Source organism: Diabrotica virgifera, chromosome 5 (genome assembly GCF_917563875.1).
Source record: "Diabrotica virgifera virgifera chromosome 5, PGI_DIABVI_V3a".
Classification (NCBI taxonomy): domain Eukaryota; kingdom Metazoa; phylum Arthropoda; class Insecta; order Coleoptera; family Chrysomelidae; genus Diabrotica; species Diabrotica virgifera.
The window spans coordinates 249,783,028-249,810,719 of NC_065447.1; the positions used below are offsets into that span (position 1 = coordinate 249,783,028).

Sequence of the window (27,692 nt, forward strand, 5' to 3'; positions counted from 1 at the left end):
TTTAACACCTTCAACAAAGTGTGACTGATTTGGTACATAGTAAAGGTCTTCCCCATACATGCTTACTAGTTACTAGTTATAAATACATGTATATGTTTATCAGACGTCTGATAAAAATACATGTTGCGTATGGTTAACTCATTGATAGATAGCTAATAATAACGCGGCATTTTGTATTATCTGTTTAGTTCAAATCTGGAGAACTCGTTGACCGTGAGTTTCGCGTTGTTTGTTGTAAATTAAATCAACCAGGTACGTATGTTAAACAAATAAAAAATATAAATCATTGTAGATAAGGAAATAGTAATTTTTCATTTTATTTGTATAAAGATTAATAACATTAATTAATATTTTTTCGATTTATTGGCGAGTTTCAATTTTTATTAAATGTTTATTTTTTCTTTTTTGTACATACTCTCTCTCCTACGGCGCTACAACACAAGTTGGGCCCTGGCCTCCCCTAGCATCAGCCTCCACTCCAAATATCTCTATACCTGATTGCTCTCCTCCGGTTATGCACCTTCGATATCTCTTTAGTATCGGTTATCACTTCGTCTATCCACCTCTTTCTTGGTATTCCTACTGGCCGACGTCCCACCATAGTTCCTCTAAGCGTTCTACTAGGTGTTCTGTCAATATCCATTCTTATAAGGTGACATGCCTAGCGCAATTTTTGTATTTTTGCATAATTTGCTATAGAGGGTTGTTTGTAATATTTGTATAACTGGCGGTCAAACGTTATTTTCCATCTACAATAATTGTCGCATATGAGTCCAAATATTCTCCTTAACATCTCTCTTTCAAAATTGAAGAGCTTATTGTATAAACGGTATAAGTCCACAGTACTTAGTTTTGAGAAAAACGAAAAAAACTATTTAGTTTAGAAACTTGATTATCTATCACATTTTGTTCTACAGATGAAATGTAGAAAGAAGTCGTTTTTAAAGGCTGGGACTTGATTCCTTTATACAATCAATGAATAACAGACGAAATAGTGCTGCTTCTCTACAGTTAAATTATTAATTTATTTATAAAAAAGGTTTATTATTACAAACAAGACCTAAAATACATTGTTAGACCAACTAACGTAAGCTAACCGAAGTAATAAAATAAACGACAAAGTGCCACAAACGATGGTGACGCCACAAGAATTATTGTATAAAGGTAATCAGTCCCGGACTAGATTCCCTTTATACGCTCAACAAACATTTTATCATGAGATATTTCGCGTACTCTGAGAGATACAAATTTCCTTTATAGACTTGTCGATCCGTCGACGTTGGTTTAACAAAATGTATATCTCACTTTAATTTCGTACGGAAGTGGACTTATTCCCTTTATACAATAAGCGATTCAATTATTAATAAGGTTTATTGTAATCTTGAATGGGTTGCATGTGAGAGTTCATTTTAAATGAAGTAAAAGTCAGACTTAGAGAGTAAGTCTGACTTTTACTTCATTTAAGGTTTATTGTCTTTTCAATCATGATCCATGTTTCTATTCTACACCATAATGTTGCTATTGGTCGGATGATGGTTTTATATATTTTAATCTTTACTTCCCTATGGATGTCTTTGAATCCAAACTATTTGGAGAGAAATATGCTTCGTTTGCAAGCACTATCCGTTTCCTTATATTTTCCTCTTCGCTGTCGTTCTCAGTTATCTGTTCACCTAGATATGCAAGCTGTTTTACTACTACAATGTTAGTGTCAAGTGTGAAGTACAAAAACAAGTGAACATGACGAACAAGAGCAGCAGGATGTCTCAACAACACAATCTCTAGAAACAAATACCTCACAATGGAAACGAAAACCAGGATATATAAATCAACAATAAAACCGATAATGACGTATACAGCGGAAACAAGATCAGATACGGCGAAAACACAAAGACTGCTGGAAACAGCAGAAATGTAAGTCTTACGAAAAATAACAAACCAAACTCTAAGAGACAGAGTAAGAAGTGAGGAAATACGAGCGAGATGTGGTATAGAAGAAATAAACATGTGGACCAAAAGAAAAAATAGAATGGAATCAACACATAGAAAGAATGACAGAAAATAGAATAGTACGAATAGCAAGAGACAAATCGCCAAATGGAAGAAGATCATTGGGACGACCGAGGAAAAGATGGTCGGCCAATATCAATTGAGGCTAAAAACCGAAGTAAAACAGGCAATGAGCCTATATATAAAGTAGAAAGAAGAAGAACAATGTTAGTGTCGTCTATTGTCAAATTCTGCAAGTTTCATTGTTGCCTTGCTCGTATGGGTGTTCTTCTTCTTCTTCTTGGATCTCACTTTTCAAATATTTTTTCTTGCATTTTGGCTTGTAGGAGGGCATATCTAGATTCATTTCGCATAATGTGTCCGAAGATCTATTTACTTTACTGCCTTCTATCTCTCTACATTCTTACATCCTCGCTACCAGACTTCGTTTTTCTTTTGTAACGCCATTCTTTTGGTTGTTCGGTTCAGTAATACATAGGTTTTTCTATCTTCTGAATATTTTGTTCTTAGCCAAGTTATATATCCCTTTTTCTTTCGATTTGCTGTTTCTTTAATCTCATCTGTAATCTATTCAGGACTTTCTTTTTTGCTTTTGTTCAAATATCTCAAAGCCTCCCCTTCTGCTTGGTATATGCATTTATGCACTGGTATTTCTCTTATGGCTATAGTTCCTAGCTTTGGAGCCAGTCTTACTTTGTAGAGGAATTGTGTAGATTTTATCTTTTTAGCTATCGATTTTATATTTTATTGCTTTAGGTTCGAATTTTTGGATTTTAAATTGTTCACAAACCTCTTCATTGGAATTGCACCATCAGAAAATTTCGATAATTTTGTACATACTGTATGTATTTATAACATTTTCGTTTAATTGCAGCTAGTAACAAATTATGACTTCCCCAACAGAAAAATCTTATAAAATAAGAGACGCAACTAAAGCCGATAGGGATGCTATTGTGGAGTTTTTGAGGATTAGTTTTTTCAGAGACGAACCTTTAAATGCTTTTTTAGAATTAGTCACGGAAGAAAATCCAACTTGTGAAACCTTAGAAGAGTTCACAGTGGGACATATTCCGAATGGGATAAATTTGGTAGCAATTCATAATGATCAAATCGTAGGTAAGTGTACATTGATTCTCTATCTCACAGAATCTTACATATTTTCACGATATTAAACCACAAAATGGTTCATCAACGTCACAGATATTTATGTCAGGTTGCTAAACTTAAATTGAACTGGGACAGTCATGTGGCCCGTCTGACAGATGGGAAATGGACAAAGAGGTTGCTTGAGTTGAGACCAAGAACCAATAATAGAAGTAGAGGAAGACTATCCACGCGATGTACGGACGATACAAAAATAATGACCACAAATTGGATTCAAAGCGCCCAGGATAAAAGATAGTGGACGGAAATAGGGGAGGTCTATTCATGATGATGATGAAACCATAAAATATGAACAGTTGAATTGGACTTTATGAAAAGATGAGTACAAATCACCAGAGAGGATAGAATAAGAACAGACGAAATATGGAAGAATGAAAATAGAATGCTCAATTACAATAAAGTTGGAAAACAGGGCCCTGCAGTGGTACGAGCATGTACGAAGAATTCCAGAGCACAGGCGGCTAAAAAGAATATTGGACTGGGACCCACCGGAAAGAAGCAGATGAAGACCTGCTATGAGATGGAAAACTTTCATAGAAAATGCTATGATAGATGGAGACCTTATACAAGGTCACTAGGAGAATAAAGTGCTATGGAGGACGAAAATGGCGAACTAATAATTAGAAAAAGCCGAAGAAGGAAACCTTTATGTTAAAGACATTCTTCTTCTTCTTCTTCATGTATCGTACTCGATTGTCGAGCGTTGGCTACCAAATTGGCTATAGTAATTTTGTTGACGGCTGCTCGGAAAAGGGATGCAGAGGATCTATTAAACCATTCTCACAGGTCTTTAAGCCATTGAAGTTCTTCTTCGACCTGACCCTCTTTTTTTGTCTACCTTGCCTTGTATTATTCCTCCTCCTAAGTGCCTTCTCTATTGAGGTTGGCGATCAATATGGCAAATTTCTCTCTGTTATAGGCTTGATGGATTAAGTCATTCCCTGTTGTGTGGGTCCAATCTCTGATGTTTCGGAGCCAGGATTTTTCTTTCTTCCTATACCCTTTTACCTTCGATTTTGCCTTCTAATATTACCTGGAGCTGCTCAAATTCCCTATGGCTCATTATGGGTCCTAGATATGACATCTATTTAATTTTGATTGTATTGACCAGATGAGGACAGGTGTTCATTATTTCCAGTACTTCTTCATTTGTAGTTTTGCTGGTGCAGCTTATTCTTAGCATTCGACAGTACATCCACATTTCGAATGAATTCAGTTTGTTGAAGTCATACTGTTTTAATATCCAGGTCTCACAGCCATATAGTAATAGAGACCACACATACCACTTTGTATTATTAAATGGAGTATATTATATCTCTCTGGGTGTCACATATCATGGCCAAAATATTTAAAGTTTTCGATTTTTAATTGTTCTGACGACTTCCGCGACTCTTCCCATCCGAAGCAAAATAACTTTGTCACCCAACTTATTCGTAAGATTCTCCGATACACTCAGATTTCCTGACTTCAAAGGCTTTCAGTTTCTTAAGAAGTTTATCCATTAAAGTCCAACCTTCGACACCGTACAAAAGAGTAGAGAACACATAACATCTCTTTAACATAATTTTCAGATTCAAAGTAATGTTGTTTCCACATAAAAGTTTCTTTATCTTAAATAATGCAGCTCTGGCCTTCTCTATACGTATTTTAATTTCTTTGCTCATGTCCCAGTTCTCATTTAGATTACAAACAAGGTAGGTGATACTGTTAGTTCTCTCCAGTTGTTCACCATAAGCTGTTACTACTTCCAGTGGTATTGGCGTTATACTGACAACCATCACCTTGATTTTTGCGGTGTTTAGCTTGAGTCCGTATTCATCTCACGTTGTGGTAATCATATTAATCACATGTTGAAATTATTCGTAATTGATTGCAATTAACACCGTGTCATCCGCTTATTTCAAATTTTATTTTTTTAGACCAAGTTTTCACTCTAATGGCATATAAAACAACATAATGCTATTCTACACCCCACCAGAATGAAAACAATGGGAACCTTCTCTGGTTACACCTCCGAGGCTTCTACAATTTGCAAGCCATACGGATGCTGAGACTAAGGAAGATGAGGGAATTCTACAATTTGCAATTCACGTCCCATCTGCTCAGCGCGGTAAAGTTCCAACGAGAATGGTTCCCTTCATACTCCACACAGAGTAAATGTAAATCAAAAATGAATAACCATTTTCAATTTCGTTGCAAAACGAAAATACAGCCGAACCATATTCTAGTCCAATCAGAGAGTGCTGCAAGCACCTCTACCGGTTTCGAAACTTATTAGTCTCTCATCAGGAGGCACATATGCTGCTCTCCCTGATCCAACCAAAACAAACCCCAGCGTGCAGTCCCGGATTGCAACGAACGAAATGGCATAGATGCCCTAGCGGCAACTGCTACAAAAAGACCAAGTTTTCTCTCTAATGGCATATAAAACAACATAATGCTATTCTACACCCCACCAGAATGAAAACAATGGGAACCTTCTCTGGTTACACCTCCGAGGCTTCTACAATTTGCAAGCCATACGGATGCTGAGACTAAGGAAGATGAGGGAATTCTACAATTTGCAATTCACGTCCCATCTGCTCAGCGCGGTAAAGTTCCAACGAGAATGGTTCCCTTCATACTCCACACAGAGTAAATGTAAATCAAAAATGAATAACCATTTTCAATTTCGTTGCAAAACGAAAATACAGCCGAACCATATTCTAGTCCAATCAGAGAGTGCTGCAAGCACCTCTACCGGTTTCGAAACTTATTAGTCTCTCATCTCTCATTGAAAATGGTTATTCATTTTTATTTTTTTTATTTATTTTTTATTTATCGTATGGCATAGATACAATAAGAACACAATTTAAAAAAAGTATATAAAACATTACATGAAGTATCACAAACGAACATCTAATGTATTAATATAATGTAAAACATTTTCGGTCGCATTCAGGAACTCATCGAAAACTCCAGGGTACCGCCTTCGGGGGCATTCCTCAATAATGTGGCGGACGGTCTGCCGTTGCGCACCACAGTCACACGCAGGAGTAAGGGCCTTTCCCCATCTATGCAAGCTGTCAGCACATCTACCGGTACCTGTTCTTATTCTGTTCAGCGCCGTCCATGTATTGCGGGGCAGTTCAAAGCCTGGCGGTTTCTGATCGATACAGGCCATTTGGTGTGATTCCTGTGGTGAGTCGCTCTCCCATTGTCTTCTCCAAGCGTTGGTGAGGTCGAAATGTTCCTGATGTACGGAGGTGGCCCTTAACAATGGGGGATATCTGGAGCGCAGTCTGTTCATTTCAATATCAAGCTTATCATGGTGGATGGGTAGTTGATGGTTAGCCTCGATTTTTCGAGATTCTCTGAGAAGAGAATGACTTCTTCATTAACGGGGCCCAGTCACTAAAAGAAGGAAAAAAAGACCCAGACAAAGATCGTTGGACAGCGTACAGGAAGATCCTTGAAATCAGGAAATTATTGGTTGGGAAGAAAGAGTAACAAACAGGGAAGAATGAAGAAGAGTAAGTCAATTTGGTAAGAGGAGAAGAGTAAGTCAATGGGGGTGTAAAGCTAGTTCGCGTCCGTAGTAGAATACTACACGTGCACCCTGGGTAATGCTAAATGAACTAGCACAATAGGCAGCCAGACAATCTAGAATCTCTAGATCTCCTGGCAAGAACACATTACAATAATAAGATTATTTCAAATTATTAATATTGATGCCATTCATTTTGATACCACATTGAACATTATCCACTGCTTTATTGAAAACAAACTCAGAATATATGTTAAGTATTAGTGGGGACAAATGCAGCCCTGCCTTACTCCTCTTCGTATTTGAAGTTCTTCAGAATTGTCCCGGACAATCCTGATGTTTGCGCGTTTATGCCAGTAAAGATTTTTAATACTGCGTAGGTCTTTATCATCAATACCCACCTACTGAAGCAATCATTTCAGTATGTTTTACTCGATCAAAGGCCTTCTCAAAGTCAATGAAACACATATAAACCGGATGTCCGATATCTCTGCATCTCATGAAAGACATTCAGTTACTATTATATCTTTTATTGATACTCTCTGCCTCATAATCAATTTAATATTATCAACTATTTCTCAGGTTTAATATTGAGTACACCTTTAGAAAAAGTCCAAGAGGAACAATATGACTGCAAAAACGAAAAGTACAATAAATTGGTTAGGTTACTGGACTATGCTGCAAAACATGCTGATCCATTTGTTATATATCCATCAAGTACCAAAGGTATATCAGTACAAGTAATATCAGTTAGAAAAGATTTTACCGGAAGAGGATTAGCTGTTGAATTATTACAAAAGACATGGTAAGTACCTTTACAGTAATTTGAATGTACAGAGCGTTTACATTTTAAGTAGATATACCAAGGTGGAGGAAGCCCTAAAACCGGCAACATTGCTTATTATTCCACTGACTATATAATCGTTGCATAATCGTCCATCAGCAGATTCAAACAAACTGCCACATTTAGTCCAGACCCTCCCTCCAGATTCTTCTCGGCCTTCGTCCAATGTGGCAAAAAATGTGACCTGATTTGAAGGTGTTCACAACTTTATTCTTTTCTTCTGACTTCACTTACTCCTATTATTTCCCAGTTATAAGAGGCTTCTGGCGTTATATAATGCTATTTGCAAAGGGATAGACTTCTTGATTCGTCTGATGCTGATTCTGCTTTTATTCAATGAATTTTTACCTCCATAATTCTTCTTGTTTAAGTACCGTGTCCCAATCGTAGGTTGGATATCATCATCACTATCTTTACTCTATCTACCACTGCTCTGAAGAGTTCTATAGAGTTCTATATTTAAACCAGTCCCTTAAATTATTCAACCATGACACTCTCCTTCTTCCTATACTCCTTCCTCTTCTTATATTTCTCTGTATTATCAGTCTAAGCATAATTTCATATCGGTGTCCCCTCATTACGTGTCACAGATATTATAACTTTCTTATTTTATTGTGTTAATGATTTCGTATTATTTGCCACTTCTCGCAATACTTCCGTGTTCATGTTCTTCCGTGTCCATGATATTCGAAGCATCCTTCTGTAATACCACATTTCAAATGACTGTAGCTAATTTCCCAGCAAACAGACCGACGTGTTAAAGACGTGAATTTTGGGTACATTTGTCACCAATATACGTAAATTGCTTACGTGAATTTCACGTGCAAATTTCGTTGGAATGTCACATTGAAAATACGTCTTTAAATTACGTGAATAACTCGTCTTCAACAGACGTGTTATTTACCTTAAACAGCAATAAAATGTTTCGGGAAATTCACTTTGCAAACACGTGTTGATTAACGTATCTTTTAGGGAACGTATATACCCAGATAGCACAAGTACGTTTTATGGACATCCAATGGACGTACATCTGTGTACATTGGAACGTCCAATGGACGTCCCGCTAAGGTACAATGGACATCCGATGGACGTCCAACGAACGTCCAGAGTTCACAAAATTGGACGTCCATAGAACGTCCGCTACAAACGTACAGTGTACGTTGTTGAAGCTTTCAATGTATATTTTATGTACATTCAATGTACGTTTCATGGACATTTTTGTAGGGCACTTTTCAGAAAGCAATCTAGTGTCCATAATTTTTTGAATACATACATAGCAAGAAGCCTTTAGGTATAGGAAATAGTTCCTATAATACTAAACTTATACTTTAAAATATTACACAAAATACCTTTTTTATTTATCTTTATTATAACTTTATTATGTATACTTTATTATAGGAACTTCATTTGCACGACTGCACTTATTGCACGATAAACAATAAACACAAAGATATTACAGGATGTATTATATTGTATGTAATAACTTAATAAAGACAAAATTCAGATAATGGCGCCCTATGATGCATGCACATTAAAAGAGGTTTATTTCTGTTCTGTTCCTTCCAAACATTTCTTAGAAAGTACGGTTGTATATTGCAAGCGGGTTTGCTATTCTGTGAATTATCATAAATAAATCCTCCTTCAGTATCCTACAACAATTAACAGCGATAATCCCCTAAAAGTACCTGCCTGGTACTACCTTTTACGACCGATAGCGTGAAGAGCGACAACGTTGTCAAGAATTCATTTTCATTTAGTTTGGAGGGAAATTTAACAATTTAACAAGTTACAAAATGCACATTTAAGATTTAAATTGGTAGTGTCTAATTATTGTAAGTTTTATAATTACCGATGCGCGATGTAGCTCCGTTATTCTGAAAAAGTTTACCATCGTTTTATCATCATCTAATATTATATAGGTTTAATTAAAATAATTTTAGTGGTTTAGTGTTTTAATTCGATGATGAAAAAATATGTGACTACATTTATTAGAAGCTTCTTGTATTCTACTAATAATATTGCTTTGATTAAAACAAGAAGCTATATATAATTACTCATAATAATAGTCGCATTTTATGTAAAATCTCCATGGACCACAAATGGATGTCCAATGTACGTTGAAATCAAACGTCCAATGGACGTCGCGTAATGGACGTACATAGTACGTCCAGTTTTGGTCCATGGACGTTTGTGCTTTAAATGTACGTTATATGGACGTCCATCGGACGTTGTGTGCTATATGGGTATTAGTTTTCACGTGAAAGATACGTCCTAGTTTCACGTAAATAATTCGACCTTAATTAACTTATGATTCACGTAATTATTATCCTCATATAATATGATATAAATAAAACAAGCATAATATAAAGTATTGACAATGTATTTATTTAGTAGAATTTAGAGACTTTAAAAACATTTATCTTGTATAATTATTATACAAGATAATGCACCAAAAATGGTACCGACCTAAAGACACATTATAAAATATGCAAAAACAACACAGGTCAATTTTTATTTCGAGGACACTTCTTGTTTTTTCTAATTGCACCATCGACACTTCAACCCTCGAGCAGTGAGGTAAAAATTAATACGAAAGACATTATTATAAATAAACCCGCCTAAAATAAAACGAGGGAAAGAAAGCACTTCACGTTTCACTTTTTTTTTTGAGAACTGTGAGAAGCGGATAGCTGATTTTGAGGTTATGATCATCGATTATAAAAATCGATTATTTTTAAATTAAAATTTTTTCTACATATATTATCTTTTTATTTTAAAATTTCTTCTACTATTAACCAATTGGTCTTACTAAAAATCAATTTCAATACCAGAATAATATAAAAAAATAATCCTATCGAAACGTGTTGTTCGATAAATCGATTAATTTAGTTTTCAAACCAACTATGTTAGTCACGTGATGGTATTTAAAGGTGGAGAAAGGCTTGGTAGTACGCCATCACCGCGCGCGATTTGAAAATTAGACTCAACATCATTTTAGCTCCTGTGATATTTTTAAAGAAAACAATAGCAAAAATAGCTTTAAATCAAGCTTGGATTGAAATAGTTATGCCAAATGATCTTAAAAGCGAAATCATAAACTTTTTGTTTAAATATTGGTATTATTTTCATTACTTTTAAGTGAAATACATCTAATTTTTAGACGTCCATAAAATACAGTGAGTAAAATTCAAGCGATACGTATTTAACCAACACCGTTGTAAAATTTTGTTTTCCAAAATATTTCTCAAAATTTAACCAAAGGAAGTTATTTCTGTTTCGTGATTATTACGTGAAATAAACGTACATTTGCGATTTAACCGACATTCACAACTATTATAAAAAAACATGTACTATATTTGTCATTATATGATTTTATATTATTCTAATGACAAACACGTATAAAGGAAGCACTAATATATAGGTGAATGATTTGGCACTGAAATACGTTTTTTTCCCGTCATAAATCACCGAGTTACGTATTCTTTAAAATTTACCGTAAATTTAACGTAGGTAATCATCACGTAACTGGGCTCAAGTCTGTTTGCTGGGTTATGTGTTCTTGCTTCAACTTCAACGTCCAACTTTCAAGTCCATATTGTAATATCGAGAACACGTAGCATCCAAAGATCTTACTCTTAGTTCTAATCTAAGGTCTTTGTTGCAAAGAATTCATTATTTCTGTTGTTTGATCATTATTGTTTGAAATTCAGGTTCCTAGGTATTTGTATTAATTTATCGACCCTTTCTATCAGTACATTTCCCAAATGTATGCATTTGTTTTCTTAGTAATTATCATGTATTTGATCTTTTTATATTCATTTTTCTTGTCGTTTTAAAACTCATTTGGGGGTTAGACATAACTCACCACGCTGGCAAGACGGGTTGGCGAGTGTGAGGGGGATATAGGGAAGAAATTTGGGATTTGGGTAGGATAATACCTGGGGTTTGGGCCTGGTTACCTCTAAGTATGGAAAGACCAGGAGCTCGCGTGGGCAGAGACGCTACCTCCCTGAAGTAAGTCTACCCTTTATCGGGATCATAGAGGGGTACCTATCCGCTACCACTTGGGGAGAAACCGGCACCAAATAGCAAAAAACAGAGAAGAATGGAGAACTCATAGGGAGGCCTTTGTCCAGAGTGAATGCAAACACGCTGAAGAAGAAGAAGAAGATATTCATTTTTAGTCCATATTCTTCACATAAACTTTTTTTCTGTTTAATGGTAATTAGTAATTAATGTTCAGCAGAGATAATTAGTAATTAATATTTGTATTGTATAACAAAGAAGTTAACTTTAAAGAAGCCGTTATAGGGAGGCATTTTGTCGTATTCCGTATATTGTATACGATAAGCCCACCCTTTAAAGGTAGAAGACGTCGAAATTGAAGTTGTTGACAGCTACATATACCTTGTGAAATATGGTAAAAATTAGCAGAGACAATCAAACTGCTGAGCTGCTAAAGAATAACTCTGGGATGAGCAGCAGATGGAAGACTGCGTGATATTTTTAAAGGTGTTATACCTATCAGCTTAAAAAGAAGAGACTTTAATCAATGTGGCCTGCCTGTTCTTACATATGGCACAGAGACACTTAGGTAATGTCACAAGGACATCTGTACGACAACTACAAGTCACAAGTCACGCAACGAAACAAAGAAATTCGTAGAAGAAGTGGTGCAGAAGACATTATAAAGCACATAGACAAAACTAAATGCAAGTGGGCAGGACACGTCGCTAGAATGAAAGATGATAGATCGACCAAAAAAATCTTGGAGTAGAGACCGAGAGAGGATAGACGAAACCCGGGAAGACCACCCACAAGATGGGCTGATGACATAAAGAGGATTTGTACCAACTGGATTGCAGCAGCGCAAGATAGATCTGAATGGAAGTTTTTCGATGAGGCCTATGTTCAGCAGTGGATGACTGTGGGCTGATGATTATGATACGATAAGGAACCTAACTTAGTTTATTTAATATCCTCTTGGCAATTTTCGAGTTGGCAATTAAAATGTCACTTAACAAGCTGTTTTTCGCTTCAACCTTATCAAAGAATCATACAAATAAATATTGAAACAGTTCTTTAAATAATTTATACTTATTTTTTACTCCAATGTGGTTGGTTCATTAATATTTAAAAGGTCACATTGGTTAAATTCAATCAGACAATGTTGTGAAGTGTTTTTTGTTTTAGAAATCAACTCGTATTTTTTATAATTTGCTTCAGTAATTGAGATCGTATCGTTTCTTATCTAATTAACAACTTTTACCAAGAATATATTAACATCGTTTTATTAATATTTATTTTACAATATGCGACAAAAGAGAATAAATAATCAAATAGGTCACGCCTCACAGAGAGGGTACCTTTCTGACTCCCCTACCCCCAAACCCCTTTCCAATCACAGACATAAAATTGGGGAGATTTTACTTGCTTTTGATCTTGGCTGCCTTGGAAAATGGGGAAATTAATGCCTTGCTGTAGGTACGTTGGCTCATTTTGTGAATAAGCCATTCGTGGTACACTTTATCAAATGCCTTACTGATATCTAAGAATGCAGTAGCAGCATATTTCTTCTTGTTGAATCCCTCTGTGATGTATTCGGTCAACATTAACACTTGTATCTTGCTGGAGTGTTCAGTACTAAAGCCAAATTGTACTTCTTGTACCGTTTCTATTGTGTCAGACTCTTCTTTTAACCTAGCTAATATTACCCCATCTAAATCCTTGCTTATTGATGATAGTAGGCTGATTCGTCTCTAGTTTTGGAGAAGTGTTCCATTTTTTCCTGCTTCTCGAATCATTTACTTGTGCTTGTTCCAATTTCTTAGGAAATCTTCTTAGTCTGAGCATCACATTTATGATTTAGGTAATGTTTATGATAACTTTCCTTGGAAGATTTTTAAGCTCCTGATTATATCTGGTTCTGGTGCTTTTTTGCTAGGTATTTATTTATCCTTTTGCCTTTACTTCTTCTGGTAGATACGGTGTGAGTTTCCTATTTTTCCTGAAATTCTTGATAATCTTCAGTTCTACTTCTTGTATGAAATCTGTATCTTTCCCATTTTTCTCCGTGTAGTGATGGAAAAGGTTTGTTTTCATTTCTTAGGTTCTTTGAGATCTTCGCTATAGCCTTGGAGTCGCTAGTAAGCTTAGACATGTTTGGGTCTAAATGTTGAAGTCTTATGTCGAATGAAAAAAAATATCTAACAAGTTTTTTCTAATCCTGAAATATGTAGACATTTTTAGCTTTTCGTGTCTTCCTACGTTGTAATTCGCCTATCCAAAAATATATTGTACTCCGTGGTTACTACAATATAAAATAGATGCATTGCTTATAAAAAAAAAGATTTATTGTGTTCTAAACGGCCAGGAATATTTCATTTTTCCCTCGTACAATAAGTACAATTTAATATATTGGAAAAAACTTTAAATCTATAAACAAAACTTTTATCTTTACGAAAAAGTATTGCAATTAGAAGTTCTAAAGCTATCATTAAAAAAAGAGGCACTTTGTAAAATTTAAGCACTCATTTTGGTGGAAAAGCACTCATTTTATTAGCATTGATACAAATGTAGCAGATTCATCAATACCAAGAAGGTCAAATGAGTTAAATTCAATCAAACGATAATGTGAAGTATTTTGCTAAAAATTAATCATTATCTGATTTGTCTAAGCGATTGTAAATTAATTTGTTATCTTGTAACAAGCTATTATTTACAGTCCACAACTGGCCTTGAAAGCATCGAGTACACAGTGACATGTAAAATACTTAATGTCATTTTTTTATTAAAGTCTGTCACCTTCTTCTAAGTCATTCTCAACCTTTTCTATCTATCTTGTTCTCTTCTACGACTTCCTGTGGGTCTGCTACATTAAGGGCTCTATTAGTCTAGGTAAGGCAGCGCAACTAGTGGCGCAACTAGTGGGCCCACCAAATGGTGAGTACGGGCAACTGGTGGCCGAGAATAGCCACCAGCAAAAATAATAAAATGAATTGGAATTGGAAAAATAATCAAATGCAATTGGAAACTTGTTTGTTATCAATTTTACGAAAAAATTTATTCTTCATAAAATGCTCTTAATAGTATAAAATATAAGATGCAACCATCAGATTCAAATTTTGTGAATTTTTTACGAGGTATGTCAAAAAAGATGAATTTCGCTCAAGAGTAAAGTATGCTTATATTAAACAATATCGAAAAATGTTTTATAAAAAGTTGTTCGGAATTAAAAGCTATGTTTGAATATGCAATTACATTCTTCTAATTGAAATATTGTGAACTGTAAAGGTACTTTACTCTTGGACGAAATTCATATTTTTTAACATACCTCGTATAAAATTGATAAAAGTTTATATATTATGATTGCATCTTAGATTTTAGACCATATAAAGCTTTTTGTAAAAAATAACTTTTTTCGTAAAATTAATAATAAAATACTTACAGATATTTGTAATAAAATGATGTTGGGTATCCATAATTTAAAAAAAAATTGCATTTTTTTTCAATTAGAATGATGTAATAAAATTAATGCGTCCCAAAACATAGTTTTTTTAATTCTTAACAACTTTTCATAATAACAATTTTCGATGTTGTGAAATCTAAAGGTACATTACATACAATTTTTTTGACATACCTCGTATAACATAGAGACATAGACTACACTTTTTCCAGAATACGTGATTTAATTTATGACCTGTATTTTTGTTACACCCTGTATTTTTATAGTGTATTATGAAGACTTACTACTATTAGTACTATATTTAATTTTTATTGAGTTTTGTGTACCACCGCAAGTAATCAAATGTACCACCAGTGGCACATGTACCACAGATTGAGAATCGCTGACATAGACTATGCAGAGCATTTTATAAAGAATATTTTTTTTTTCGTAAAATTGATAAGAAAAAAGTTTCCCATATGGGTCCAAGTTACGCAGACATACTGTACCTATATATAAAAGCTCAATTTTTTTAAATTTTCCAATTAACGTCACATTCGGATTCAGCATAATTAAAAACAAAATAGAAACATTTTTGATCAAGGTAAAGTGATGAATTCACCGTTATTTCTAAAATATAAAAAGAGCTTTTATTGTTTAAACAATGAATAAACAATTAACGGCTAAATCTGCGAGAAAAACTTTTTAATATAGCATATTTATAAATCAACAAAAAAGGTTTTAGAAAAATATACACTTGTTAATAGAAAATATTATAGAAGTTAATAGAAAAGAAATACGAAGCACTCGATTACAAAACAAATGAACTAGTGGTGGCCGACACCAGTTGCTCAGTCTAATAGGGTCCATATAACATAATGCCCCGGCTTGGTGGCGCCACCAGACCCGGTTACCCTGCTGGTGGACTGGTTCGGCCACCAGATCGACAACAGTTTCTGGTGGCGCAACCAGTTGCCGTAGTCTAATAGGTCTCATTTACTTAAATGCCCCGTGACGTCATGAGTCACTGGTGGAGCAACTTGGTGGCGTCACCAGTGGCCTAATATAATAGCGGCATGTTTTGCATTCTGTATCACAGGCCTTTTTCGCCACCCTGTGGATCCACCGAGTAGCGCTGCAGAGTGGCCCGTCTGGTTTGGCCCTTATAGGAAACTAACCGGCTAAGGCCACACGGGCGATACTTTACGGCGCCGTAAGAGCAGTAAACCTGACCAGGCATTGGTTGACTAACTCCTATTTCATCTACAATTGGTGGAGGAGTTAGTCAACCAATGGGTTTACTGCTCTTACGGCGCCGTAAATTATCCCCCGTGTGGCCAGGGGGAATTTTAAACTGTTCCTAATTATTTTACACCAAAAGTCATGAGATAGGTAAGGTACTATTTGTAGAGGACTGAAATATATAGTGTTATTGTTGAGTGTTCTTTAAGCCTTGAATTGTGTCCATTATTTCTTTTTCTGTTAGTCTGTCGTATCTAATGTTGTTATCTTAAATCTTAGGGCACTTAAGGGGTCGCGTATTCAATTTTTTTGAAGATATTCTTCTTTAGGCGCGATTCGATTGAGGGTAAAATTGTACATAAATCTGCGCGCCTACGCACACAGACAGTATGTAGTTCCTTGCTAATCTTTCAAGATAGGTGTTTATATATCTGTATCCGTGCAAATAAGTCATTAAAAGAATATATTAGTGTTTTTAGTAAATGTATTATTTATTATAATTCTTGTGTTTTTGTATTTGTGTTTCTCCGAAATAATTATATCCGAAACTTACATGTCAATTAGAAGGACCTCGCTGGTGTAGTTGATAGGGCGTTAGCTCCGAGATTGGAACGACGCGGGTTCGAATCCTGGGCGATTCATATTTATTTTTATTTTTGGTTGTTTTAATAAAAAATTTTTGAAAGTGGTAGACAAGAAAGTTAGTTCAATTTTTAAATAAAATACAATAACCTTTTCAAGTATATTTACTTCGTTGAAATCACCTATATAATAGAAGAATATCTTCTTACGTGCGTACAAAGTACACACACATTCTTTTTTAAAAATGTTGCAATGAAACATATTCAATAAAATAATAATTCAAATAATATTCAATTATGTTTAAAGTCAAAAACTCTTGAGTTAGGTAGACCAGAGGTTGTCAATCTGTAGTACATGTACCGCTGGTGGTACATATCATTATTGGCGGTGGTACACAAAACACAGGAAAAATTAAAATAGTAGTACTTAGTAAGTATTGATAATACAATTTAAAAATATAGGTGGTACCAAAAATAATAAAAATAACTGTAGGTGGTACCTACATCACTCAAAAAGGTTGAGAACCGCTGAGGTAGACGATAATGTGAAGTGTATTTTTTTTAATTCGTTTATAAATATCTAATTTTTCTAAATGGTTAAGGTTTATTTTATTGTTTCTTATCTTGAATAGCCATATATCAGTACGATAATAAACATATGAACTACTTATAGGTATAGTATTTATTTTATCTAAGGACAATAAATGTACTACACTTTTTGTAACAATTTTACTTCTTAGCTTACACATTAAGATCTGTCAGTACACGCTTATGTACATAATTTTGGTGTTTAATTTGAAGAGTGTTTTCCTGTTAAAAAAATCTTCGAAAGGATACATTTCAACATAATTATAATACTGTCAATTTCCTCTTCTTCTAGAAAATACATTGAACTAAATGAGACCACAATGAGAAAAACGTATGATATGCCGATGACATTGTTCTGATAACAGACGACTTTGGAGAAGCAAGAGTTATGCTACAAGCTACAAAAACTACAGCAAGTAACACAGAGAGTCGGTTTAAAAATAAAATATGGGAAAACAAATGGCTGCTCTACTGCATGCATCTCCATCTATTTCTCCATTACTCTGTAATACCGATCCCAGATACTTAAAACTATTGCTTTTTACAATCAGTTCACTATCCAAAGGTACCATTTTATTTGTAGTAACTCCATCTTTAAATGAACATTCCAAATACTCTGTCTTTGTCCTACTAAGTTTTAAACCTTTTTCCTCCAGAGCTCGTGTCCACTGTTCCAGTTTTTGTTCTAAGTCTCTTTCACTATTTCCTACTAACACAACATCATCATCATACATTAAGCACCATGGAATGTTACCCTGTAGTTTCGCTGTTATCTGGTCCAAAACTAATGAGAATAAATAAGGATTAAGCATCGAGCCTTTTTGCAATCCTACTTTCGCCTGAAATTTATCAGTCTCTCCCACACCTGTCCTAACACTAGTCATTACTCCCTCATACATATCCCTCACAATCTTTACATATGCACCAGGGACTCCCTTCTTATTGAGTGCCCACCACAGAATCTCTCGAGGAACTCTATCATATGCTTTCTCAAGATCAATGAATACCATATGAGCGTTTGTTTCTTTACTCCTGTATTTTTCCATCAACTGCCTTATAATGAAAATTGCGTCTGTTGTTGATCTGCCCTGCATAAAGCCAAATTGATTCTCGGATATGTCGGTCTCTTCACGTATCCGTCTATCAATTACTCTCTCCCATATTTTCATGGTGTGGCTAAGCAGTTTTATAGCCCTGTAGTTTGTACACTGCTGTATATCTCCCTTGTTTTTGTAGACAGGTACTAGTATACTGCTTCTCCATTCGTCTGGCATTTGTCGAACTTCCATAATTCTATTAAATAAACCTGCTAGCCACCTTGTTCCTGCCTCTCCCAATGCTTCCCATACTTCCCCAGGAACATCATCTGGTCCTACCGCTTTTCCTTTCTTTATTTTTTGAAGCGCTTAGTCACTTCCTCGTTTGTTATTTTGGTGACCATTGCTGCTACTGTCTCCGTTGACTCCACAGGCTGTCTGTCAAATTCTTCATTTAATAAGCTGTCAAAGTACTTTCTCCATCTCTTTTTGACATCCTTTTCGTGAACTAGTATTTTATTATTTTCATCTCGGATACATCTAATCTGGTTAAAATCTTTTGCTTTCTTTGCTCTCTGTTTGGCTATTTTATATATCTTCGTTTCGCCTTCCCTGGTATCAAGTTGATCGTATAGGTTTGAATACGCTTCTGCTTTAGCTTTTGCTACTGCTACTTTCGCTTCCTTTTTCGCGACCATATAGTTTTGAAGATCTGTGTTGGATCTGGTTTCTTGCCATTTTTTATATAATTTTCCCTTCTCTTTTATTTTCCCTTGAACTTCGTTTGACCACCACCAAGTCTTCTTATCCTCAAACTTTTTTCCTGAAGTTTTCCCCAGTATTTCAATAGCAGTCTGTCTAATACTACTGGCCATTTTGAAGACCCCAACGCCACCAACGACCTCAAAAAAATTGTAATAAATTGGGTAGCAGAGGCGCACAATAAGTTATTCAAATGTCATGATTTATCATTGCCCATAAAAGTCAGGTTACTGCGATGTTATATCTTTCCTATACTGTTGTACGGAGTTGAGTCGTTAACTCTCACAGAAGCCACCTGCAAGAAAATTGAGGCTGAAGGTATCTTATACCGACCACGTTACTAATGAGGGTGTTTTGCTGAGAATGCAAAAAGAAAACGAGCTGTTAACCACAATAAAAAAGCCGAAATCGAATAACTCGGTCACATTATGAGAAATAGCGAAATATATGGACGACTGCAACTAATTTTGCAAGGAAAAGTGGAGGGAAAACGAGGACCAGGAAGGCGAAGGATTTCCTGACTGAAGAATCTACGCACATTGTTCAACACAACAATGCAAAGGTTAAACACCTTTGGGCCGTGGGGTCGCCACATCCCTACGCCAAGGAAAACGGATTGACAAAAGTTGGATGCAAACAGCACAATATAGGAATACATGAAAAATACTGAGGGAGACCTGTATCCAACAGTGGATAGATCCGGGTTGAATGAAGATAATATAACGCGTTCTATTTATACAGTGCTAGTCAAAAGTCCGTACCCCCCCTCGTATCTTTTGAACGGTTATACCTATAATAGTGAAATTTGGAGGGAGGAAATAAACGGACGTAAGCTTCTTAATTAGTCATGACAGATGACGTAATAGTTACAGATGACGTTGCAGCACCACCATGACAGATAATTTTAAATGGGACCTTATGGCAAGTGATACCTCGTTTGAAAGGTATTGAAAATACCTATTCAGTCATACTAATTTTGTTTGAGTTTAAGCTAATTTTGATGAATGAATGAAATAATATAAAATTGTAGTTTCGAATTTAATTAATAAAAATTCAAACCTCCGCCTATGATTACTTGTCAAAAAGGTTGACATTGACGTAAAAACTATTAGAGAACTGAAAAACGTGAACTTTTTTGACAAAAAAACCATAGGCGGACATTTGAATTTTTATTAATTAAATGCGAAACTACAATTTTATATTTATTTCATTTATTCACCAAAATCAAAATCAATTTATATCCAAAAAAATTAGTATGACTGAATAGGTATTTTGAATATCTTTCAAACGAGGTATTACTTGCCATAAGATCCCATTTAAAATTATCTGTCACAGTGGCGCTGTAAAGTCATCTGTCACTATTACGTCACCTGTCATAACTAGTTAAGAAGCCTACGTCCGTTAATTTCCTCCCTCTAAATTTCACTATTATAAGTATAACCGTTCAAAAGATACGAGGGAGGGTACGGACTTTTGACTAGCACTGTATATGCCCTATTTATGTGCTTGCGATGGAAATTATTCGTTCGGAAGTACCTATTAGTATTAGAAGACAATAAGAAACATAAATTAATAATAAAAAAATATGAAAAAAATATTTTTAACAAACGCGTTTCTTTAGTTACGAGTGACTAAAATTAAACATATTATAAAAAAATCAAATAAAAAGCAAAAAATAAAAAAAATTGAAAAAATCTAACACATTCGCCAAAGAAAAGCGTGGCGCGTCTTCATCGAATAAACGGTTTTCGCCCCACGCTTTTCTTTAACGAATGTGTTGGATTTTTTCAATTTTTTTTATTTTTTACTTTTTAGTTGATTTTTTTATATGTTTAATTTTAATCACTCGTAACTAAAGTAAAGCGTTTCTTAAAAATACTTTTTTCATATTTTTTTTATTTTTTACTTTTTAGTCTTACACTTTTCAAACATTAAAATATATCGTCATGTTTATTAAAATATGTATAAAGCATGTGATGTACCGGGTGTCCCAATAAGAATGGCTCTCGGCCATATCTCAGGAACCGTTTATAGTAGAGCTTTGAAATAAAAAATTTTATAACAAAAGTTGCCTCAGGAAAAGCCTGGAAATTATTTTCATAATTGTGGGACCACCGCTAGAGGGCGTAATTGAATATCAAAAATTAAAAAATCTAAATTTTACAAAATTTTCCTAATGAAGGGGCACTGGAATTCCGATCGTCGTATTCTTCATAAAATTCTAAGCATATTTGATTTGACAAGTTTAGGTCTACCTTTGGAAATAAGAGGTGGGGGTGAGTGGGAACCTTGTTATGAAAAACTGGCTGTGAGTCCGGTTCTGCTTAATCAAATTTTGCAAACTTGGTCTTGTTGAAGACAGATCTTTTTCATCAATGTAAAAGTTATGATTTCGAACCAACTTACTGAGTAATATGCCAGCTAGAAGGCGTTATTTAATTTTTTTCAGAAATCTAGTGTTCCTTGGAAAATATTAAATACAAACATGCATTTTTAATACCATATTACAAAATTAGACAAAATTAGCAACAGAATAGCGAAAACCGCATGTTAATACCTTTTTTCTATCTCGAGATATCTTACAAAACGTGTAAATTTAAAAACATAACTGTTACTGTCACCGGTAAACGAAATAATTCATTAAAAGTAGTGTGCTATGGAAACAACAAAGAAACATTTTCCAGCTGTCAACGTATATTAGGTCTTTTCAACGCTTCTCATTTGTTTCGAGCCCCGTTCATATCTCGTATATTAATATTATACACGGATTATACGGCATATGACAGAGGCTCGAAACAAATGAGAAGCGTTGAAAAGCCCTATTACAAAGAAATAAAAACAACTATTTAGTGATGACATAAACTTTCAAATTTTTGCGCATCATTTTCGTTGCAAACATTTACTCTTTCAAGAGTAGATTGAACAGCAGTCTCAATTTCTGCTCTCGATATGCTTTGAATGGCGTTTAGTATTCTCTGGATAATGTATTCTAGAGTAGTGTATGATGGGCAACAATTTGAATATTTAGGTCGTCACTAAGTAGTTCTTTTTTTTCTGTGTTATATTTAATTTTAATAGTATTGTTTTTCTTTATATTGTTGTTTTAATTAATTATATTTTTATACGTTGACATCTGGAAAATGTTATTTTGTTTTTTTCCACAGCACACTACTTTTCATTAACTTAGTTTACCGGTGATAGTAACAGTTATGTATAAAATTTACACGTTTCTCGAGATATCTTGAGATAGAAAAAAGGTATCGACATGCGGTTTTCGCTATTCTATTGCTAATTTAATCTAATTTTATAAAGTATGATTAAAAATGCATACTTGTATTTAATATTTTCCAAAGAAAACTAGATTTCTGAAAAAAATTAAATAACGCCTCCCAGCTGGCTTATTACTTATTAGGATGGTTCAAAATTATCACGCTTACATTGAAGATAAAGATCTGTCTTCAACAAGACCCAGTTTTCAAAATTTGATTTAGCAGAACCGGACTTACAGCCATTTTTTCATAACAAGGTTCCCACTCACCCCCACCTCTTATTTGCAAAGGTAGAGTTAAACTTGTTAAATCAAATATGCGCAGAATTTGATAAAGAATACAATAATCGGATTTCCAGTGCCCCTTCATTAGGAAAATTTTGTAAAATTTAGATTTTTTTATTTTTGATATTCAATTACGCCCTCTAGCGGTGGACCCACAATTATGAAAATAATTTCCAGGCTTTTCCTGAGGCAACTTTTGTTACAAAATTTTTTATTTCAAAGCTCTACTATAAACGGTTCCTGAGATATGGCCGAGAGCCATTCTTATTGGGACACCCGGTACAAACATGAAAAGTAGTCGGAATCGCAAAAAATTTGAAACTTTATTGTTTATTTATGAAGCATAACGTCAAAAATTAACGTAAAAAATGAAATTATGTATAGTTTATATAATTAGCTACAATCTGTAAAAGTTTCAAGTTTCTTCATTGTAAAAAACAAAAGAATTTAAGCATTTTCCGTTAAAATCGTTTTTTTATTTAAACAATTAATAAACAAAAAAATTTTTATTGACTATTCGTGTATTGTTCCCGCGAATGCATATGTCTGCAAATTTTTAGTCATTTGCATTGAAGAAAAGGCAGTCAAATTAACATCCAAAGATTTGACCCAAACGATTGAACTATACCCTATTCCACGAACATACGACTGTTGTGGATTATCTCGACAACGAATATTTTACTGTGCAAATTACGAAGAACGAAAGTAAATTGCAAAATACATTGTTGTTTATTGGAACAAATATTGGAGCCATTTACTTTCGCACTTCTTATGTTGCACAATAAAATATTCGTTGTCGCGATAATCCAAGACAGTCGTATATTCGTGGAATAGCCCATAAAGAAAAGCGTTTAATTAATTAATACGACAAAACGAATTCTAATGTTAATTGTAGTATAAAACGTCTCTACCGGTGGTTTTTCTAAGACTACGATAAAAACACGAATTTTTTTAATTCGAGTTTTGGTTGAAGTTTTGTTTCGTATCCTATTGAAATTTGACACGAATAAACGCCGATTTATATATAAACAAATATATGAGCGTTCAAAATTTGAAACGTTATTGTTTATTTATGAAGCATAACGTAAAAATTGAAATTATGTATAGTTCATATCATTAGCTACAATCCGTAAAAGTTTCAAGTTTCTACATTGTAAAAAACAAAAGAATTTAAGCATTTTCCATTAAAATCGTTTTTTTTTATTTAAACAATTTCTAAACATAATTTTTTTTATTGACTATTCGTGTATTGTTCTCGCGAATGCATATGTCTGCAAATTTTTAGGTCTGGATCCCGTGTATGAAAAAAAAGTTGATTAATAGCAAGCTGAAATTTTGTTAATAGCTTAAGGGTGTCTAGTCGAGCAAACTTTGATATATAGGAACACTGGAACAGGGGAAGTTATAATTGTGGAACAAGTTAAAAATTTGGAACGGTCAGACCACGAAAACGTCACATGTATTTTGTCCGACAGAACTTCCAATTGATTTGTTACCCTTTCATTAAACTCTCATGCAAAAATCAGGCTGCTATTTTTCACCAAATCTAAATTATAATGAGTGGAACACGTAGAATATGTCAAATGACAGGAATTATGAATTATGACAGGTGAGAAATAGCAGTCTGATTTTTGCATGAGAGTTTAATGAAAGGGCAACAAATCAATCGGAAGTTCTGTCGGACAAAATACATGTGACGTTTTCGTGGTCTCACCGTTCCAAATTTTTAACCTGTTCCACAATTAAAACTTCCCCGTTCCAGTGTTCCTATTTATCAAAGTTTGTCCGACTAGACACTGTTAAGCTATTAACAAATTTTCAGCTTGCTATTAATCAACTTTTTTTTCATACGCGGGAGCTATTTCATTCATTTGCACTGAAGAAAAGTCAGTCAAATTGACGTCTAAAGATTTGATGCAAATGAAATAAAGAAAAGCGTTTAAAAACTTAGATAGGTACATACTTGTAATTTTTTACAATACTTTATGTTATAAGCTTATACTAATATTTACTTTCGACTCACATAAATTATTAAGTAAAATTAACAGTCTCACTGAATATAACTTAACAAGTTCTTATTGGAGAATTAAAACTTCTCCCCCCACTTACAGATGCTTATTTAGAAACTAACAACTTTAGCATTAACACTAAACAAATATTAGGTACCCATATAATATAACCTTTCTATTGACGAAATCGCAATCTTTCCAAATATCATAAAACCTACATACAGAAACTTATCATGCCAAAACAATAAAATTATAAAATTAATTTTATCTGAATTTTCTAATTATAAATACATCTATACAGATGGTTCAAAAACATGTAATAGTGTAGGTAGCGCTTATTATGTTTCTAATATAAAAAGTGGCAATTCTTTTAGACTACCTAACTTTACATCTATCTTTACTGCCTAACTTTATGCTATTGAAAGAGCTCTAACTTACGCAGTTGAACAGAACTTTGGAGACACGGTTATACTATCAGATTCTTTATCTGCTCTTGAGGCAATATCACAACCAATAACCAGAAAACACAACAATGAGTTGTTATGCCATATTAAAAAGACAATCTCTCGATTTAAAAATAATAGCAGTGACTTGGTCTTTATCTTTGTAAAAGGGCATGCCGGAATCAAAGAAAATGAGATAGTGGATGAAATGGCAAAGAATTCAGCAACTTTAAATGAAATAGTAGATTTAACAATCTCCAGCGATTAAATTCCAGAATTGCATAAAAAATTAAGAAAGAAATGGGAAACTATTTGGCTTAAGTTTGTACAAACTTCGAGGAATCCATACACTTACATATACACACAACTTCCGCAAAATATTCCACATATATTTGATTATCACGTTACTCGATTTTATTCCACATCCCTAAGTCGCTTAAGATTAAACCATGGCAATTTTCCTGCACATTTAGCTAAAATTGGAATGCGTATCAACTCTCTCTATTCATGTGATAACTACTCTACTGCAGATTTAAATCATATAATATTTAATTGTGAACTTTATTAAATAAACACCATATAAATAAATACCATACGAAAGCACTAATTGTTAGACTTCAGAAGACTTCAGACTTCAGTTTACCGCTGAATATTTCACACCTACTAAGCTTCAACACCAAAATTATTAATGATATTATCATACAATTTCTTAAAGATCCTAAAATAAAAATTTAATATGACATCTTCAATCTTCAACTTCCAAATATCTGTGGCAAAAAGTTCATCTAATGCCATCCCCTCTTTGTGAACACACACATTATACTAATATTTTGTTTTTTCCTATTTTAATCTGATTTTTTTTAGTGATTTGGCTCAACAACAAGGATATGATTTCGTTGAAATTGCATGCACGAGTTTATATTCAGCAAAACTATCAGAAAAATTAAACTTTGATCTAAAATATTCCTTGAAATATACGGACTACAAAGAAAATGGAGAAATAGTTTTCAAACCTGAGTCCCCGCACACCACCTTGAACGTATACTTGAAGAAATTATAAGTAATAGGTTTGCGTCAAATGGACCGTGATAGTGTGATGTCAAAACGTCAAAAAGGTTTCCAAATATTGATATAAAAGTACCAAACAAAGCAACTGTCAATTGATTATACACGTGATTTGTGTAATCATTTTTAATTTTATTTTGTTTTAACAATCATCTGCACATTTTTTCTAAAGATACAATCTTTGTTAGTCATATCAATCATATTTCTTTTAATTTTATAAATGTCCTTACACAAAATCAAGGATTTACACACTATATAGTACTTACTGTGTTTCTTCAGGTTTTTAACCAGTCCTATTTGGAAATGTAATGGGAAATATACTATGAGCATTGATTACAATCACGGGTACCCAACACATTACCTACCATTTTGTAAAAATTAAACATCCTACAAGCAATATATTCCAATTATAAAAAGCAAAACAAACACCATGTGTGAATTTCTGCTTTGTTTGGAAACCATTTCAGAGTAGCCAACATTGATTTGACGTCACGACTATCACGGTCCATTGCTCGTCCGGCAAAAGAGTGACACAACTCCAAAAATGCACAATTCCAGTTATCTTGTTAAGTTTACTCCAAAAATCCTATAGGTACTTTTACCAGAAAAGTGTCACATAGGTATGTATTTACAACTTCGTAAGAGAGCAGTAGTGTCATTATTCATTTGGCGCTAGAATGAATATTTTTATTCCCGAACAATGACACTTTTGAGTTATGCTCTGATATTCGACGTGAACGTTTCGTTATTTATCACGAAAACCGTTGCATTTCGAGAAGTGTCCTAGGTTTCTTCGTTAATGTTTAAAAAGTGACCAATATTTTAAAATAGAAGTGACATAACTCAAAATGTTTATGTTTTTTCTTTGTTAAATCAGATATCATAGTTTTTCTTCTTACACAATTAGAAGCATTCACTTACCGAAAAAGTTGTTTTTTGAGTTGTTGCAGTTTTATTCCGGATGGGCAAAATCCAGTGAAGCAATTCTAGTGAAAAATCATTAAGTTTGTAGCTAAACTTTTCAACAGAACTGATAAAAACTGGGGAGTTATTCATATTTTTTCTACTTTGAATAATAATTTCATATTAGTGAATCATTTTGGAAGCCTGTACATAATTGGATCAACCCTCGTATAGTTTATGTTGTATTAGGTAACAAATAAAGTAATAAATATATATGTATTATTTAAAAATGACTAAAAGTACAAACATTGAAGCTAATAATTTATAAAGTTTTTATACTATATTTTTAAATTGCTGATTAAAATTACGATAATCATACGAATCAAGCAAGTATGAAAATTTTCCAGTGTTTGTATGATTCATACATCTCAGGCTGTGATATAATATTGAAAATATTGTTAATTTTTTATTATAACAGTGAAAAATGATGTACTTACTTAATAAAAATTATTTAAGTAGAA

The 27,692-nt window shown here is 33.9% G+C and overlaps 1 protein-coding gene across 1 annotated transcript; it reads left to right on the forward strand.

Moving 5' to 3' along the window:
* Positions 1-27,692, forward strand: LOC126884808 (arylalkylamine N-acetyltransferase 1-like). The gene is made up of 4 exons (XM_050651052.1): positions 1-252; positions 2,885-3,126; positions 7,283-7,505; positions 26,068-27,692. The coding sequence occupies exons 2-4, from the start codon at positions 2,898-2,900 to the stop codon at positions 26,261-26,263; spliced, it is 648 nt and encodes a 215-aa protein (XP_050507009.1). The 5' UTR covers positions 1-252; positions 2,885-2,897; the 3' UTR covers positions 26,264-27,692.

What these genes read in the sequence shown, in the direction of transcription:
- LOC126884808 (XM_050651052.1), top strand. Translation starts at nt 2,898, where the DNA reads ATGACTTCCCCAACAGAAAAATCTTATAAAATAAGAGACGCAACTAAA. An exon ending in TCATAATGATCAAATCGTAG is followed by an intron (nt 3,127 to 7,282) that starts GTAAGTGTACAT and finishes ACTATTTCTCAG; the next exon opens with GTTTAATATTGAGTACACCT. An exon ending in GAATTATTACAAAAGACATG is followed by an intron (nt 7,506 to 26,067) that starts GTAAGTACCTTT and finishes GATTTTTTTTAG; the next exon opens with TGATTTGGCTCAACAACAAG.